The 19,224-nt window shown below is 41.0% G+C and overlaps 1 protein-coding gene across 1 annotated transcript in view; it reads right to left on the bottom strand.

Moving 5' to 3' along the window:
• Positions 1–118: 118 nt before the first annotated feature.
• Positions 119–19,224, bottom strand: part of LOC310911582 (unconventional myosin-X-like) — a 90,559-nt gene continuing 71,453 nt past the window's right edge. The window contains exons 29-41 of the mRNA XM_083865285.1: positions 18,600–18,693; positions 17,934–17,989; positions 16,115–16,257; positions 14,607–14,801; positions 12,776–12,933; positions 11,478–11,601; positions 9,418–9,715; positions 7,952–8,159; positions 7,036–7,172; positions 6,752–6,875; positions 4,786–5,235; positions 3,860–4,051; positions 119–3,306 (exon numbers count right to left, since the gene is read on the bottom strand). Of these exons, the coding sequence (XP_083721411.1) occupies positions 3,193–3,306; positions 3,860–4,051; positions 4,786–5,235; positions 6,752–6,875; positions 7,036–7,172; positions 7,952–8,159; positions 9,418–9,715; positions 11,478–11,601; positions 12,776–12,933; positions 14,607–14,801; positions 16,115–16,257; positions 17,934–17,989; positions 18,600–18,693 (2,293 nt within the window). The 3' untranslated portion in view covers positions 119–3,192. The remainder of the gene's footprint in view (positions 3,307–3,859; positions 4,052–4,785; positions 5,236–6,751; positions 6,876–7,035; positions 7,173–7,951; positions 8,160–9,417; positions 9,716–11,477; positions 11,602–12,775; positions 12,934–14,606; positions 14,802–16,114; positions 16,258–17,933; positions 17,990–18,599; positions 18,694–19,224) is intronic.

The raw sequence follows: 19,224 nt of genomic DNA on the forward strand, positions 1-19,224 counted from the left end.
TAACTATTACAGAAATACTTGGGGGGTGTCCAGATGGACTGCATGACACTGACAGGATGATCAAACATTTAAAAAAGGAGTCAAAGAAGGCTTTTATTTGGCCACAGCTTTGGGTTGTTATTCATGTCTACCACTCAATAATTGCATTTGTGTGTATTGTTGTAGTCATACTGGACTTGCAGCAATGCATATTTCTTGTCTTTATAGAGATGTATTAATGAAACAAGTGCAGTCTGAAATTCAACAGCTGCCCAGAAAAGAGACTAGTTAGCTAGCAGTAAGCAGAGGTAGTTGCAGCCTCAAATAAAGACCTGGAAAATTTATGCAAGGAGATAAAGATGGAGAATAAAGAATCTGTGAACAGTTGAAAGTGATATTGTGTAGACCAATCTCCAGGGTCCCGAGGCTCTCAGACCACCTGACCAAGGTATAGAGGGGTGCATAATGATAGAGATTATGCGTCACTCCTTGGATTCCACACGTGTATGAATTGAGAGAACTTTTGTTTGCTAGTGGGACTGTCTGTGTTGCTGACAGCTCAGATGCTCCCAGTCCCAATTCACTTCATTGACACAAGCTCTTAGAGGAGCACTCTGGCCAGGCCATGCACTTGTGTGGGAAGTGCAAATTGGCAGCTTATTTGAGCCAGAAGTGATTTTCTGTTATTAATGACTTAGGAGGTGCTGAAGAGAAGGTTTGGAGCTGATCCCACAGGTTGGACCTTGGAAAACAATTCATTCCTTGTTCTGCTGTCTCAGAACCAGTGAGACATCTCCCACTGAGCAAAGGTGTGACTCAGCCCCAGAGAGAAAAGCTGAAGTTAACAAACCTTTCCCACTGTAGCAGCAATCCATTTTCTACTGACCCCAAAATTTGCTTCTGGGAGGAAGGGCTGTTGTACCTTCACACCAATGATGCCTGCTTTTCACTTAGAAGTTCTGAGTGTTAAGCTCTGAATAAATACCTTAACATGGGCACACAACGCCTGCAAGTGAATACAGCCTGTGCAATCCAATAATTTATTAAACTTTCATCTTGTAAAGCCAGTTACAAATTAAAAAAGACAGAAGAAGGAATTCTGTAATAGAAATGAGGAAAATTACAACAAGTAGTAGTGGGAGTTACGTTTCAAGTGGGTTCAAGCTGCCTGCAGCAACCCAAAGAGCCAGAACACAGAGCTAGTGCAGAGTTAGGACAGGATAATCAAGCCTAGTCTGATACATTAGAGATCGAGCCAGTGTATACAGTGTACAGAGTGATGCTTCTCAGGTGGCCTCTGCATTCCTGTTCTCTCCCACCTGTGACCTGGCCTTGTCACAACAAGGGGGTGTTTGTAGGATCCATCAGTGACACTACTTAAGGCAAACTCCAGTTGAAGGGATGATGCACAGCAGTGGCCACCCTCTTCGGCTGATTGTGTAGCAAGTGCACGGAGTGTTTGCACGTGCTGTAGTGTAGTGGAAATGAGAGAGGAGCAGGGGTTATGTACAGGGTTTCTTCTTGTACTGTCACCCTCACAACCAGTGCTCTCCAACACAGTATTAGTGATATGGCACAATCTGATGATGAATTGGAATGGAACTTGTTGCATACTGACTCCTACTTTTCTATGCAATTTCTGTTTCATAGCTAACAGGCCTTAGCTGCTGCTACTTCAGAAATGGAGACAGCCAATTTTAAATGTGGAAGAAGGCCCACATTCCATACATTTCTGCATTTTCAGTAAGAAACAGAATGGGCCTTTGCATTTTAGGATTCCAAGACTAGACAATGAAAATGGCTCACCACCAGGTTTTGTGTTCGTTAATACAACTAATTTATGATGGGACTGATATTGAATATTGTTTTAAACAATTAAATCAACTTTCTGTCAGTCAGAGACTGAGGATGACTGTCCATCTTTTATGGAGAAGAAAAAAATTCTGCTTCTTCAAATTGCAGGTGGCTATGAAAACCTCCAAGAAGCAGTTGTTTTGGCAAAATAGCATTGTTTTCAAGTTCTGCCAAGGACTAAGGACCTAGAGGAGACTGGATGGGGATCTGGGGATTCAGTGATGTGAGTGGTTCTTGTTAAATGTAGGGGTGGATGAAGGATTTGGCATTTGCTTACTGTAGTACAGAGGAAGTAAAAATCTTGCCTATAACAATTTATCTAGCACCTATTCACTCAGTAGGAAACAGTTTGCTTAAAACTAACTTCAGGGACCCCAGTCATCCTAAAATCCCCCCTAAAGAAAGAAGGATCTTAATGCAAATAAGCTGCTCACCATAAATCTCCAACCTCCATCTAATACTAGGAGTTTGTGAAGAGCAGCTCTTCTGGAAATGCTACTCAAACCATTTCCCTCTCCTGGGCTGTACAGGGGAACAGCAGTGATTATTTTTTATGCAAGAGGTGCTGCTTGCAGTGTGCCCAGAATGGCACCTTATGGCCTATTTCAGTGGTGCTAGTCCCAGAGGTTTTCTCCTAGACTGGAGTATTTAGTAGTTTAACTGAAAGTGCCACTTTTTACAGTCGTGTGTACCTGTGAACTTTTATTGGAAGGTCAACAACCACCTTGGGTGTTTTTATTTGTTTCTTTGTTTAATACTCTCTCACCTAGGGTTTCATCTCTCTGTTGGACCACTTGGCTTCAATTATACAAAAGTTTTTTCTTTTTAAGACCAGATCATCAGATAGTTAGTATATCCTGAAGAAAAAAAAAAAAAACCAAACCCACAGTGATTTATATTTTAGATTTGTTTGCAAAATAAATAAAACAAATACTCTTTTAGCAGACCAAGCTGTGATCACATAAGCCCAGATGTCTGCAAATTCAAAATTCTTAAGGAAGCTTAAGTCTGTCTCCTGTCCTGCAGAAATGATCCTTGTAAGTTTTTCTGCCAGTATGACAGGTGATAGTGAAAGCAGCAGAGAGGACATGGAGGAGAAGGATGCTTCTGACTTTGCTTCTTTAAGGTACATTGTTCATCAAACAAGCAAGGGGAAAACAAGTTTTGGGTCATTAGTATTTAACAACAGTTGTAACTGTTTAATGTCTTTGGGCAGAGGTGCAAATCCTATGGTACTGTAGAACTGTCACTTCAGGTTTTAAATACAGTAGTCAGTCGAATTCTTAAAAAACATCTTTGCTACACTTGTGCTGGCAAGTTGCAAATACCCATGACTAAACTAGTGTCAGTTCATCTGTATCACCTAGTCCAGATGCTTGCATGACTGTCCACACTGGTGGCTGATTTGACACTGCAGCGTTTCTTCACGATCATGTTGATGTATGCTTTCATGATCTTTATTATCTCACCCACCTGGGGAAAGAACACAGGAACACAGCATAAGCACTTTGAAAACCTCAGTGCACTGAGGCGTACTGGATATTTTTCTGAAAGAGATTCCCCTTCTCCAAAGTCATGACACAATAAATTTTGCATGTTAATACTAAACGTGAACATGACAGTAAGAAGAGAAAGGCTTGACAAGTGTGAGATCTGCTGTTGCAACAATTTAAAGTATTTTTAGCTCAAAGAAAAGCAACTTCCATTCTACTAAATTTTTTTTTTTTAAAGTTTGTGAAACTCCCCATTCATCTACTGGAAAGGAATGGCAAAAAACCATGCAAACTGAAGAGCACCCAGAACTGGAAACTCATTGATGCACTGGAACACCAATCAACCTCCTTCAATTTCTAACCAGTCTAATTTTTTTGTTCATCTCTGTATACAGGAAGATGTACCATGACCTTCAGGATTAAGCTCCCTTCACCTTTTCCCTTGGCTGTGTATTCCATTAGTCAAGAGTTCTTGCACAGGTACCTGTCTATTCCTTGAAGCTTAACTGAAGTGGCTGTGTGCTTTCACGTACCTGGGAAGTTTCAAAGAACATTTCTCTCTCATCCACTGTAATTTTGAAGGTGTTGGGCTGTGGTGCTCCAAAGAAAACAATGTGCTCATACTGGAAAGTTTCTAGTGGTTTAGGATCCCCTCGTTTGTAGACAGACACATTCTCTGTGCTGACACCAAGCCAGAGATCATTGGGGAATCCACCCTCCTTGCACTGCAGAAAGAGAAACATGACCTTTTGCATAAATGCAGTAGAGAATCAAATAATTTTCAATTCAAGAAAAAGCCCTCTGTTTCTAGCTTTCACAGGACATTTCAATTCAATGAACAAACCAGGGTACTCGCAGAATCTACGTTGGAGGCACTTCTGCTGCAAAGGTTCGGGTGACACAGCTGAGTCAAGTACTAGTTCAGTAATAAATAATTCTAATAGGGAAGAGTTCTCATCAGATTTTAAAGTGATGTAGCAAGTCAATATTCCACTTCTTATTTATAGATAATTGTGAGTGCAAGCAACTTCCCACGGTGATCCACCTAGGCAGCAGCAAAACTGAGAACTGAACTGTGGCCTGCTACTCTTGCAGGCTGAGCACAGTGCTGTACATGCCCCCAGTCTGTGCAGTTTCTGTTGTACTGCTGCAGAACAGCATTACCCAGACCTTTGACTTTGACTTTCACTAGCCACCACTTTCTCTTCCCCCCATTCCACCATTATTCTAACAAAGTGGGAATCCATTGTTTCCCTTCATTTACTAGGATGCCTTGCCTTGCTTGCTCTATGCTCTGTGTGTCATAACTCTTGCGTATTGTGGTATGGCAGGCTTTCCCTGTGATTACTAAGGCAAAATGTATCCAGTTCCCAAAATTCCCTTCTGTCCCACACAGCTCCATCTGTTCTCCAGACTGATACCTCTCCTCAGCTGTGGTTTTAGTTTATTCATCACTCACCTCAACATCAAAGAGGGTTGACCCATAGCCTGGCCACTCCTTTACAATGGACATGTATTTCACCATGGCCTGATGCTGAGAGAGCCCCTGCAGCTTGGTCCATTTCTGTGCTATGCTTGCCCGAGCAGCTGAAAGCTCTTCTTTAACCCACATCTCCATCATCTGCTCCTCTTCTACTTTCTGCTTCTTTACAGATCCCGTCTTGAAGCTACGCTTCAATGTCCCTTCAAGAAAGCTGGTCCGTCTCCTCTCCAGAGTGTGACTGGTACTGCTGCTGCTCTTTGTTGAGTGCAGTATTTTGGATTTCAGCCTGTTAACTGGGTAGACTCCATCAAGGGTCCAGCTTATTTTGGAATAATCTCCATGAAGATACTGCAGCCGCAGGGCTGCCAGACGCTGTAGAGTGTCCTCTGGCCCAGGAAAATGACCAGCTATGAGGCTTTCATGAGCCTACAAACAAAAAGTCCCTCAAACTCATTAGAAAGCAAAAGCACGCTTTATTCACATCTAGGTCCATGTACAGATTTCTGTTGCATCTGCTGATCCCAGCAGGATAGACATAATTCAAGAGGTCAGAACAGACATTGTTACAAATATGTCAAAGTCTGCAAGTGGTTGATATGAGGGGGAACACCCCTCTTGGCAAGCCTGAACAGGACAGAGATCTTTGAGGGGCTCCTATCCTGTACAGGAAGTCCTACAATGAGGACCATTTAGGTAGGTCTGTAACAGATGGGAGAGACCAGAATTGAAGCAGTTTGGTTGTGTTGTACCAGCTCCAGTGTGAAGATTATATTTGACACCAGAGTAATATATAATAAATTCAAGATTCTCAACTTCAGTTTCCTTACACAAAAGCACCTCCCACCTCTTCCTCCACCTGATGTCTCCACCAATCTTCTTGCTTCCCTTTGTCTGTTTTTCTGTGAAATCTATTAATGGGGCTTTTTGCACATCCATCTAATGTCTGGGTAACACCTACTCTCCTACTGTTAATTCTCTTTGCCAGTTAGAGCTGTGTAGACTGAAAGCCTTGTCAACAGGAATTTTGGTACAACTGAGGTGCTACAGAGCACCATGTGCTCCTGACTGTTTTCTAGACATTCTCTCACTAACAATGCTTGATGTTCATTTCAAGAAAGGAACCATCACCTGAGTGATGTACATGGCATTCATTTGACTATCAGTGAGTTTTGTCTTCATGCCTCTGACTGCCATTAACACAGATTCAGTAATTTTCTACAGCTATGATTTTCTGAGGCAAGATCAGTGTTCATTAGAAGTAATACAGCTGGGACAAATCACACAGCTGGATGCTTCAGTTGGTTTAGTTTAACAACCCGGCTGCAAAGCTCTTTCATACCAGTGTTATCTCTAATCTTGCCAGTATCATTGTGCTATGGAGTACAGTGACTTAAAAAAAAAAACAGATTGCTCAGCAGATAAATACTGTCAACTACATTCTCCTTTCATTTGTCTGCAGTACTCTTCTAGTGCCTCTCTGTTAATCAAAAGAAAATGCCCAAAAGACGTTTCATAGTCAGTTCTGGTAGCACCCCAAGGATGTTACCTGGGGCTGTTCTTGCAAGCTGATTTGCACATAGATTTTCCAGTTTTCTTTACATTTATGTTCTGCAAGCAGCTACCTTTAATGATTCTCTTGAATCATTACCCAAATTTCTCTGCCTTCTAAAATGAAAGACCAAGTTTTAAAAAAATTAATTATCATTAGTGTTTAATTTTTTTTAAGCCTTTGCTAATTTTTCTTGCTTTTGTTCTAATACTCATCTTCCTTAGAAAACCTCACAGTCTGTCTGCTTAGTAGATTCCAGGCAAAACTCCAACACACTAAATTCTTCTGGTACAACCAACATTCCTACTTCTAATGAAAGGTAAACCACTTTTCTGTATCCTCTTGTACGCTTTTACCACTCTGGAAACCAAATAATTCTCCCAGTTAGCTTACCTGCTCAAACATGAAGGCAAATTCCACACCATCTTTGGGAACATTCTCAATATCCAAGAAGCAATAAAGCTTAAAATACAACTGCCACTGTCCTTCCTCCTCTTCTTCTTCAGAGCCAGCAAGTCTGTAAAATATAAAAGAGAATGAGAGAAAAAACAGTAAGGAGAAGTACCATAGTACTGGAATGTCTACAGTGCAAATCACAATTTCAAGGTAACCCTGGATTCTGAAATCCAGTGTTACATCCAACTAGAAATGAAAGGTTTCATGAAACATTCTTTTACCTCTCAAACTTGGCCAAGATATCAGCCACAATCACCCGACTCTCCACAGCACGGTCAACCTGTTGATTATGTTCAAAGAGTGCAAACATATTCCGGCTGTCCTCCATTGCCAACCCTCTGATGAGCTTTTCAACCACCTGCAAAATCAGACACATCACAGAGTAGGCATCACTCCCCCTTTCACAGTGAAGAATCAGCACCTTTTCAGGACACCTATCATTTCATACATCTCCATCACATTTCTCCCTTAATTACCATGTTTTCAGATTAAAGAATTCTAACCCTAAAAGATCATTCCCCACAATGAAGTCATTACATGTATTTGATCATCCTTTTCTTCTCTGAATCTTTTCAATCTTCACTACCCTTTTGAGGATGGCGGAATTAGAATTTTGCACAAGATATAGGCACATAATGGATTCAGATGTCACAATGACATTCTCAGTCCCTCTACTAACAATTCCACCTTTTTGCTCCGTTCAGCACTGATGTTTTCACAGACATGACTACTGCAACCTGGAATCCTGCTTCTGACCTTCTAATGATTAAGTTACTGGTAGAATATCCCTCTCAGAAGGATTCCACTATGAACTTGAATCTCTCCTTGCTCAGAAAACTATGTTTAGCAAGTTTCAGACAAAGGGTGGAACACCAGAGGTGTTTAGATTTTGGAACACAATTTTCAAGTGATACTCTACAACCTGGGCACTGGCCTTGTAGAATAAGCTGAACTTTGCCAAAGATTTAGCAAAAGAATTGTAATAAAAAAAAAAAAAAAAAAAAAAAAAAAAAAAAAAAAAAAAAAAAAAAAAAAAAAAGAGAAATTGTAAATGAAGAGGAATAGAGTGACCCTTCAACAGACCCACTCTCCAGACACAGATGTGCTCAAATCTGGTTCATCCTACTAATGCATTACCTCCCCAGCACTGGTGTGAGAGTTGATGGTTATTTTGCAGGAGCCACCACCATGGCAATACACTGTTGTGGTCATTTCCTCACGGGTGAGAAGAGCCTGTATTTCCTCCTGGGAGGGCACAAACTCCCTTGTCTTTGTTCTCTTCAGAGAATCACTTATGAACTGTGCATATCTGTCTATCTCTGAGTCTGGAAAGAGATCTTTTACCCTAATTGTAAATAGAAGCAAAAAAAACACCCATTACACAGTGAACAACATATTACTCTAAAAATTAGACAACTTCAAATAAAGAGTTTGGAAGAGATGCTGATGTCAAATGCAGCCACACAAAAACCAAGCTTATTTCCTAAACCATACAATCTGCTCTTACTAGTCATTTGAAAGTCACTTCAGTGGCGTTTCTCAGCAATGTATGAAATAAGCACTTCAAGTTTCAGTTTAGTGACAGCTGAAGACAGCAGGATTGACAATCTCAATTTACAAGACTGAGAATAAAAACTGTGAAATCAAATGTAAACTTTTTTTCATTTATTCTTTATGGTTTTGTTTGGTTTGGTTTTGGTTGGTTTGGTTTTTTTTTTTAATTTGCTGGCCATGTTTGAGCCACTTTTATAGTATGTTTGAGAATTAAGAAGATAGAAAGCAGATGCCTATATACTGTTCTCTTCCCTCCAAGACCAGCAGGCCTAAGTATAACATTATTTGCAACTCAGTGACAAAACAATGAAATGGCTACATGGAGTTTCTGCATCTCTTAGACCCAGGCCATGGATGTAGCTCTTTGGTGTATTGACACAAATCTCATCTCACTCTCTCCTAGCTTGGAAGGAATCCAATAGATTTTATTGATCTTTCTCATCGTTAGGAATGGAGGAAGGTTACACAGCTGCAGATCAGGCCCAGTGCAGACTGCTTTGTAAAGCTGCATTAGATGCTGAAGATGACTTGGGAAGAAATGTAAATTATTTAGTTCATGAAAATGGGAGGTCAAAACAGATTAAAAATACTAATTGCAAGCATTATGTGCTTACTTAAACAAATCTTGAAAAATTATAAATTTACAGTATCTCTCCTGCTTCGTAGTATGCTTTTTGCCTGTGCTAGCTGCAAGGTAGTATGTATTTCCCTGAGTATGAAAGTACAGTCCTCACATTTCCTGCAAGTTGATAATGTTTATATGTACATTAGTAAGCAGCAGGTCCTCAGCTGTAAATCCACTGCAACACAGTCTCATGGTATTCTGTTTGGGTAACTTACATTCATTCCACATCCTTTTGACACAACAGATGGGTGGCAAGAGGGGGAGTCTGAATATACAGAACAACTGATGGCAAGAACTGGGCAAAGGTAGGAGGCTGGACACCACAGGAAGATGTTTGCACAGCAAGAGGATGAGACAGGTAACTACAACAGGCAGTGGAAGATAGCAGAATAAAAGGAAACAGCTGCAAACAAGAGACGTTTACCTTCGGAGGTGGAACTTGAGGTAGCGCAGGATCCCTCTGCTGGGCAGGAAAGTGCAGCTCATACAGGTCATCAGCTGCCAGTGGTGCAGGTTCCCAGTACTGTTGGGATGTGGCATGTGGTTGGTTTGCTTGATGAGCTGACAGTACACTTCATCACGGAGGGGCTTTAAATCATGGCAGGTCTGCAGGATGCCTTGTATAATGGGTATGGGGTCAGACACTGTCTCGATTTCCTGAAGGGAGTTAAAGATCTTCACTGCTTCATCCTGTAAGCTGCTGTAACCCTTCTCTTGTTGCACTGGGGAACAACCACAAAGGGGACAAGAGGTGAGCATCTCTCTCATTTTCTACTGGCCCAGCAGTAGTACAATCAACCATACTCATCTGTCACGGAAGAACGGAAACCTGAGTATTAGCTCATATCCTGAACTTCAATTTATACTTTAAGCTCATTAATGCTTCCTCTCTAAATGTTCAAATGCAGTTTTAATTCATATTTGCCAGCATCTGATTTGTCACCACTGCCAAACTGGTTTTGGATACACTGTGCAGAAAAGCAGAGTAATGTTTTTAAGGGAAATGAGCATTGAAATCTAGTTCAGACTTCAGACTTCAGTGTCTGCAACCAAGGTACTGGAATGCTGCCACTGAAGCCTGGCTTGTGTAATTCCAAAATTCTGTGCTGTTCCTGTATTAGCTTTGACCCTGGGCTAACAGAGAACTTAAGCAAAGTCATGTACCACAAATGCAACTTATGCCTTTTGTTTAGATTTAAAATGCTTAGACCAAAACTTGAGTTTTTAGAGTACCTAAATGCCTATTTTTTGAACTGCTCAGACACATGTGATACCATTCAGATGCAGACTTGCATTCTCCTTTACACATCTCTGGGGCTTTAGGTTCTTCTGAACATCCTGTACAGCCACTGCTTCCCCAGTGGCCATGTATTACCTGTATACAAAGACACAGCTCTAAAAAGTAAGTTCTACAGTGTAAGTGCTTGCTCCGTATTTTTTCTGTATTTCAGAATTTATTTTTTCTGTGCTTTTAATCTGCCATGTAATTGGATCCTTGTGACAGGCCTAGTATCCTTTCTCCATGACAGTCTTCCAGCCCTAAAAACTTCATTTTGAGGCTGAAGAATCCTGCTCTTGATTTAGTCACTTAATTGTAGGCAAGTTCTCCTGTGCCTTTGATCATCTTTGGGTAGGTTTTTACATCTCCTACATCTTTGATGAGATGTAGAAGGCAAAACTGTATCCTGTACTCAAGATGCAGGTGTATGATATATATACGGCTGCATAAAAACTTTATTTTTCCTTTTCTAAGCTTTCAAAACCTTACATTAGCTGCTTTGTTTCTGTACTCACCACTAGACTTGACATTTTCATAAAGCTATGTAAATTGATGTTCACTTTCCTAAGCAAAGTTAGATCACTACCTGTGTGGCAGACTGTTTTCCCCATATACATTGCTTTGATTGAAATTAATTTCTTAAAAGATTCTGTGGCTCAGTCACTCCACCTGAGATATTCTTCTATAGTTTCTCACCAGCTTTCAGTTTCAGTATGCCAAACCGTCCGTAATCATCAGCAAATCACTTCAGTTTTCTGGTGGCCCATCACTCTACCTCTTTCATGCTTCTGACACATTTGAAAAAAGTAGTAATTTAGTCTGGTTTTACCGCAGCTTCTGTAGAAATCTACCCCACTGCCAGCTGCATGATGTAATCCTGTTGTAGTATTTCCACTCACAACCTAGTTGTGGCTGCAGAGTGACAGGCTGCATGTCCCCTGGATGGATGATAAAAGTATCTGCCCCCCGCCCCATTTACTTTAAGATTGAGTGTTCTCGTGGTAAGAGGCACTGGACACAGAACACACAGCAGAGAAGAAAGGGAGAGAGAAAGGGACTGTTCCCTCCCTGAGCCCTCTGGGCTACACTGCCCCAAACAGACTTCACCTGGACAGAGAGAGCTTACAGGCCCATTTTGTGGTTTTCAGCCTCGTCACTGACCCTCAAAATGCAAGTGGGTTCTGTCACTTGGGTAAAATACTTACAGTTGACACTGACATCTCCATAGGGTAGTGGGAGCAGTGGGGAATGCAAGGGGTGCTGGGTGTATCTCAAGATTGGGTTTCTCCTATACGTCTGTTCCACTACTTCCAAGTTTGTGCTGTTTTCCTGGAAAAGAAAGAAAAAATAATTATCCTTAAATAGGCACAGTCCTTTGCAGGTTGCCCTGACACATTTAGGTTCAAGCTCAACCTTTGTCTAAATTTCTGGAGGTGCCTAGGGGAACTTCGTGATCAAAGCATAATCTGTATCTAAAAATTACCCTGCACGTTATTTTGGAAAATTAAACGCAAGAATAGCCATGCTGCATCCTCCCAAAGGTCATCAGGTACAGCATCTTGTCTTCAAGCATGGCTTGTGTACTGTACATGGCATGATCCCTCTCTCCTATGTCCTTCAAGCTTTCAACAGAATATGGTTAATATACTTTTTGACCATTTTACATTTTCAGTGTGTAATAATGAGCCTGTTCTCAACTTGTCCAGTTGTACTTTATGTGCTTGCAGAATGAACAACCAAAATGCTCCATGGTGTTCAAAATCTGGGTCTGTCACTACCATACACACTGGATCACATTCTTCTGCATTTTGTCCTAGACTCCTTCCCTAAAAATACATTACATTCCATTTCTCCTTGAGCCTTGAGCTGAAGTTCTCCAAGATTGTCTACAGTCACTCAGCTCCTTCTTGCTAAATATGAACTATCTAATTGCATCAATTTTAGAGTTCATAACAAACACATTTCTTCTGAAATTTGCTTTGGTGTGTCTTCTTAAACAATTCTAGGTTTATTTGCTAAAGTTTCTGGCAAGTTTCTTCTCAAAAATTACTCCTGTGGTACAATTTCTGCTACTTTGAAGAAAATTGTCTTTCCACCCTTTACTCTGATATTTAAGCACACAAGCCTATGGTACGAAGACAACTTCATGGCCTATCAAAGTCGATGGCTGGTGGGAATGGTTATTTTTGTATTTGTGTCTGGAGGATGCTTAAGAGTGGAATGGATGGAGCAGTGATTTGCAAATACTTGACGGTGTAATCCTGCAATTTTTAATTGCACAGAGTCATAGTCTAGACTTATGCAGATCAGTTAACAAAATAAAATTCACGCAATATTTGATTTTTTTGTTGCACAGTTGTGTAAGTTTCTTTTTTCACTCTTTTTAATTTTCCCCTTAAGACAGCAACCTCATTTTTTGCCACATTCTCAGCAATGACTGGGTTAGGCCAGAGGTGGTCTGGCTGCTCCCAACTCATGTGGGAGTAAGCAGGATGCCACCTACCCTGATGTCACGAATGAGCTGCTGTGTAGGTGTCTCTATGGGAACTTTGCTGTCGATGACACCCTGAATGGCAGAGGCCCAGCGCATGGCTTCGTTCAGCAGCTTCGTGTACAGTCGGTACGAGTGCTTCCGCCCGTGGACTATGATGTTCCAGTAGCCTGTGCAGAAACAAAGTTGCAAACAAAGCTGGAAGGTGAAACTGGCTTCTAATTATGTAGTTGACTAGAGATTAGCAAATGTGACATCCACCCAAAAAAAGGCCAGGAGACTCTGGGGAACTACAGGTCTGTCAGTCCAGCCGCGATACCGGGGAAGGTTATGGAGCAGATCATCTTGGGTGTCAAAGGAGAGCAATGGAGCTGGGGAAGGGCTGGAGCATAAGTCCTGTGAGGTGTGGCTGAGGGAGCTGGAAGTATTCAGCTTGGTGAAAATAAGCCTCAAGGGAGACCTTATTTACCTACAAATACCTGAAAGGAGGATGTAACCTTCTGCCAAGTAACAAGTGATCGGACAACAGGAAAGGGCTGTCCTGTCAAAAGACTGTCCAGAAATGTGGTTCAATCACCATCCCTGGAGGCATTTTAAAAATGTGCAGATGTGGCACTTAGGGACACAGCTTAATGGTGGATTTTACAGTTTTAGGCAAATGGTTGGACTTGATAATTAAGAAATCACTGATTCTCTTTTTGCCTGTAGCTTGTGGCTGATGAAAAACCTTGCTGCTTTCATAGTGACAATATGGTGTGTCTGGTTAAAATCCACTACGTAGATATTAACATCCCCATTCCCAAAACAGATTTATCAATAGGAAAGTCCTAGTCCAGAGTTTGGTTCAAAAGTAGCTTTCCAAGATGTAAGTATCTTGCAGTATAACCTGACTACCTGCCTGCCAGCCAGGCAGCTCACTTTCACAGACAGCATTTGGACTATACTGTCCTGTTAATCACTTGGAAAATGACCACTCTACACACAGCACCCAGTCAGATTGCCAAATCAACTCTCAGGAGTTTTAAAAATATGTGTTTGACAACCTGAGAGAATGTGTCAAGGCGATGGCAATTCTATCTGCTATAGGCAGCCCTAGACATCTGCTGATACCAAAAATGTGGACGCTTTCTTGTGAATGAGCAGAATAAATTTCCTCTCATCTCACTTTACTAAATACTTCCAGCCCTTCTAAAAGGTATTCCAAACAACTCCAGTACTCAAATGTCCAGTTTTTCAAGTTTTTCTGAAGTTCACCATCTTTTTTCGCCCTTTATCCGATAACCTGGGTTCCCTTCCAAACTCCTAAGGCAAGCAATGGAGGATCAAGCCAGATCCTGCCTTCCCAGAACTCTGTCATGTTGCACAGAAAGCAAACACAGGCCTTTGTCATCTTTTGTTTCTATCAATTTGAGTGATGCCATACCACATACAGTGTACATCCCTTGCAGTGTATGGGATGGCTGCAATTTAAGAGGTTAACACTGACCCCAGGGACAAATGTAGGCCACGCTACCAAGCGACAGTTCTGGGCATGTACCAATAATTAGTGTCAGCTACAGGAACCTGTTACCCTGCTTGGGGAACACCGAGATAAGCAGTGACTCTACTCAGAGAGAAACATCAGCACTGCTTGTCTCTGTCAGGTGTGAGGCACTTACAGTCACTTGGACACTTAGCAAATCTCTCACAGTTTCCTTAGGCAGAGATGTTTGCAGCCAGACACAAAGCCTCAGAAGACATCAAGACTGCCTTCTCAACACGACACACCACTACAGTCCTGCACCATTCCCTCTTCAGGAACTGCACACCTGGAGTGTGCTCTTTACCACTTAGTCCCTCTTACCTGTGTCTTTGAAAACCCTCTCGTCGGGCTGCACCACGGAGCAGAGGCTGTTGAGAACGAGCGTCCCCAGCTTGGCAGCCGTGCGCTCGGATGACTTGTAGTAGTCGAGGGCAGTGTTTGTCAGAACAAACCAGCGCTTCTTCATCTTCAGAGAGGACATCTTGTTGCTGCTTTGAACCTCCTTGTGGAGCCAGCCTAGCACAGAAACACAAACATATCATTATGTGAATCTCTTGCTCCCGTGATCAGGAAATAATTTCACTGTCACTTTAGATTTGTCACAAAATAAAGGAAAAAAAAGATTAAGAAAATTCAATACTTCAACAGAAAAAAATTACAGCCTGCATTGCTAAAGCTGTCAAAAAGATAATTTTCTACTCAGAGGTGTAAAAAGCAATGTCCACCCACAAGGCAAAATGTTCAAAAAATGTGGGACTGAACCAAGAGGCTCCATACAAAGAAAAGATAGAGATAGACCTTCCTGAATATACGGCTTTGTGACTACTCTGCTGTCACAGAGACATCTTATTATGAAGAGCAGAGCATACTCTGCAAAGGATCATTCTTTTTTCTCTTTGACTAATGAACAATGCCAGATAAAAGGAACTGTTGCCTTGCAATTAAGTATTTTGATGTTAAGGTACTCAAACTGTTGTCTTATAGTCTCCTTTTTTCATTCAATCTCCTTGAAATTTTTAAGACTAGGGTTGAAGGCTTTTGCTATATTTTGGTGACCCTTTCCTTCCTGTCCTTCTGCCTTGCCATGACCACTCCAGGACCTTTATTCCTCCATAGACATTTCTGAAAGATGCAAGGCAATTTGCTCATGCACTTGCTTTCCACAGACTGGATCAGGAGTGTCTTCATACATTTACAACATGTGAGTAAGTTCCAAGTATAGAGGACACTTAAAAATATTTAAGACAAATGGGTGAGTATTTTGCAATATATGTGTGCTCCCTACTCATGCTCAGCCATCTTCAACTAAGCTCTGACTAAAGATGTAATTTAAATCTTTTGCTCAACCTCAGAGAATTTTTCTCACCTCACTACATCTACCATAATCAGGTTAGTTAGTTTAGCTGAGGACAGCAACAATCTCACAAAGATCTATCTCCCTCCCTCTCTCCATGACAGGTGTCAGAAGGAACTGAGCTGCCAACAAAAGGCCCAGTGTCACGTTATAGTCCATCTAAGCCAGCTGCTCCTCATCAGCAGCCATGTTCCTTCCTGGTGCCATTTGCCAGACACATTTAAATAGGCTAGAACTATCATCAGAAAATGAAACATATGAGGCACTTATTATTTTTTTCCACCTGGCAGGGAATTAAGTAGCAGTCAGGGCTAGTACACATGGCAAGTAGCAGGCAGGAAGGTAGAGAGGGGCAGAGAATGACAAGTTTTGGGGAGCAGCTAAACCCTAGACTGAGTTAGTAACAATCAAATCTCCCTGTCAGATTATAAGCAGAAGATGAGTTTCACATGTAATTGCAGATATTTCCTTTCACCTCTCACAAGGAATTCCTGGCCATCGACCTTGGATTCGCCTTTGGGTTTCTGCAGCAGGGAGATCCAGTGATGCATTTCCTCAGGAGTGTCGCTGTTGCAGTGAATCACACGATTGGCTGTGATGATCACAAAAGAATTTGGTCTGTCAGAATACAAAAGCATTAAAATTAGTCATAACCATGCGAGTAACTCACAGCACACCCAAAGTCATGTTTTTTACCCTCCCATAAACAGAAAGACTTTCTGAATACAAACTACAGAGGAGTGCAGAAATACTTAAGATCATCTCTTGTTCTCTGTCAGAGAACAAGCTGCTCTGTCAACTGATGAATGCAGAGACCAGCTAAATGAAATTGAATACCTTTCAAAAGCTACTTCCGAAGACTAGAAAATATTAATTAGTTAATAAGCAGCTGCAAAATGTCCTTGGCTCATTAGCAAAGGACTTTGACTGACTGGAGTGAGCCAGTGTTTGTACCACTGGTCTGTGCTGGTACAGCCATTCTCCTCGTATTTATTAAAACCAGTGATGCAATAATAAACACAGGTCTCAGTAGGATCAGCTAAAACATGTTTGAGATTGATTTTAGAAAGGATGAGCTGATCCTCACAAAACAGAGGAAAAACTGTTTCGTTGCTCCTGGATGTCCTTCTCTTGCAACTGTTTCTTACCAAAAGAATATTCACAATTCTGTACAGAATTGATGCTTTACAGAAAAACAAAAGTATAACCAGTTCCAAGAGAATAGGCTCATAAAACTTTGAAAGCAAATCCAGATTTCTATGAGAAAATAGAGAAATTGCAAAGTAGAATGCAAGTATAAAGCAAAAGGTGCAATCGGGGAGCTCTGTTAGAAAAATGCGTAAACCTATGGAATATGAAAATAAGCTGCATAAAAATGTTGGTTGAGAATAAGCATTCTCCTCAGAATTTGTTTAACATTGCTTCAAACACTGATATTCCAGAAAAGCATACCTCAGCACATACATAAACAAATTTTGACTGTTCAGCTTACTATTTGTTCCTAGTTTTCACTGGTTCATAGATTATTTATGAGGAGTACAGGCTGAGCACTGCCTAAAATGTTTTCATCAATGAAATCTTAGTTCACTTCCGAAATGCATTTTCTAAACTATTAAAAATAAAGTCCTAGCAACCTGTGTCAGAGCCCAGAGATCTGTCCCCAGACCACAGAGATAAATAACTTAATAGCTAAACTTTTTACTTCAGCACTGTGGTGACTATCTTTGCCCTGGTTGAACCTGTTAATATGTGGGAAATAATTAAATGTTAACATAAAGTGATATGAAATCTCCCATCACCTCTTCTCTGAAACTAACTAACTAAAGGTCTGTGCTCTGTTGCATTGCAAAGATGTCAAGAATAATACAGATTTCTAAATTCATCCATTATTTTTCCAAAATGCTGTTTCTTTCCCCTAAATTAGTCTTGTAAATTAAACTCTAAATTATTTCAACAAAATAACTCTGTTGAAAAAATGGAGTTTTGCTGGACATATTTTTTCAGTGCTGGTAAAAGATAAAGGTTTTTTGGGGTTTTTTTGCATTGAGATTATGCTGTTTTCACTTTTAGGAACTGAAGGAGAAACTCTGACTCAAAGACAATACATATATGGACTTCATGCCTATGAAGTGACATTGCTGGAAACAAGCTGAAGATTTCAGCTATGTTTATTTATTTGAAGAAAAATATGTATGAGTTTAAACAAATACAATCCCCAAAGGAAACCTGGACCTACCCACAAAAATATTGTATGGAGTTTATGATTTAAGAGATGGTCAGATTGCTGTACCTACCTATCAGGATTGTCTGAGGCACAGACAGAGTCAATAAGCCCAACATCCAGGGTTCCCTGTAGAGTGAAGAAGACAGACTGCATTTTAGATTACAGGTGTTCTGCATGAATAGGATTGGAATTGAAACAATTTCTCTGAATTCCAATAACTTGAGTAGAAATGAACACATGAGAAAGGCCCAAGCGAGTCATCTTTGCTCCCTAAATAGCCTAAGATGTGCAATGGGCTCCACAGGACCAGAGGAAGAACAGTTACAAGTTTCCAAAGAGTATTATAAAGGTCTGAAATAACCTTAGCTATTATCTCTTTACTGGCAAAATACATAAACACACCATTATTCCCAACTGCTATCTTCTGTCTGGAACAACAGTGACCCAAACTAGTCCCATCCAAAGACATTTTATCTGCATGAGGTAGCCTCCCTCTTCTCTTCCAATCAAAAAGACCTATCTGTGATCAAGCTGAGCAACCCACAACAAGCACCATGTTCCTCCCCACTGCTTACCCTCTCTGCTACCAGCTTTGCTGTCTCTTTATAATTACCAATGTCCAACCTTCTTACATTGCTGAAGAAATACAGAACTGCATGTGCTGGAAAAACATGCACAAATAGTTAAACACAGAGGGCTCCAAGCATGCCTACAGGCTGGTTGCACAGTAACTCACCACAGCATTCTTTGGATTGGCCTGTTCATCCTGCATTTCCCTCAGCTGCTGTGCTGTAGCGCTGTGTACTCGGCTCAGGACATTAAACCAACCGCTGCCAATCAAAACAGAATCAGAGTTAAACTTTCAGTAGTGAAACTGGCTCAAGAACACGATCAAGGAACCTGGAAAGACGCCACTGGGAAAATTTCTTCATTCACAATTTCCTGAATACTGTGTCACAAAATATCTCTTGGGCTGATCATATCAGATTCCAATGTCTTCCTTCCTCCTTATTTATCCATGAAGATTCTGTGCATGTTCTTCAACCCACTGACAGCTGCTCCTGCAAAATCCAGCTTTCCAGTTGTTATTCAAGGAACTCTAATTAGGCAGTGGCTTTACAGGTAGCCCATGTCAGCAGACTGAGAAGTGCATACAGCACTTGTGAAAACAGGGTTAGTTGGGAATCTTTTTGGACTAGAGTCCTGAGACGCCTGGGAGCCTTCTTGATTAGTCTCTCTGTCATCTGCTAATAAACTTGAAAGTCATATGGATGGCAATTAATCATGGGTTTGTTTATAAGTGAATCTGGAGTGAAGCTTTTTGTCTGTGAAAGGGCTTCTCTTACAGACATATCTGGAGG

This window comes from Zosterops lateralis (genome assembly GCF_965231275.1).
Source record: "Zosterops lateralis genome assembly, chromosome: 7".
Taxonomy (NCBI): domain Eukaryota; kingdom Metazoa; phylum Chordata; class Aves; order Passeriformes; family Zosteropidae; genus Zosterops; species Zosterops lateralis.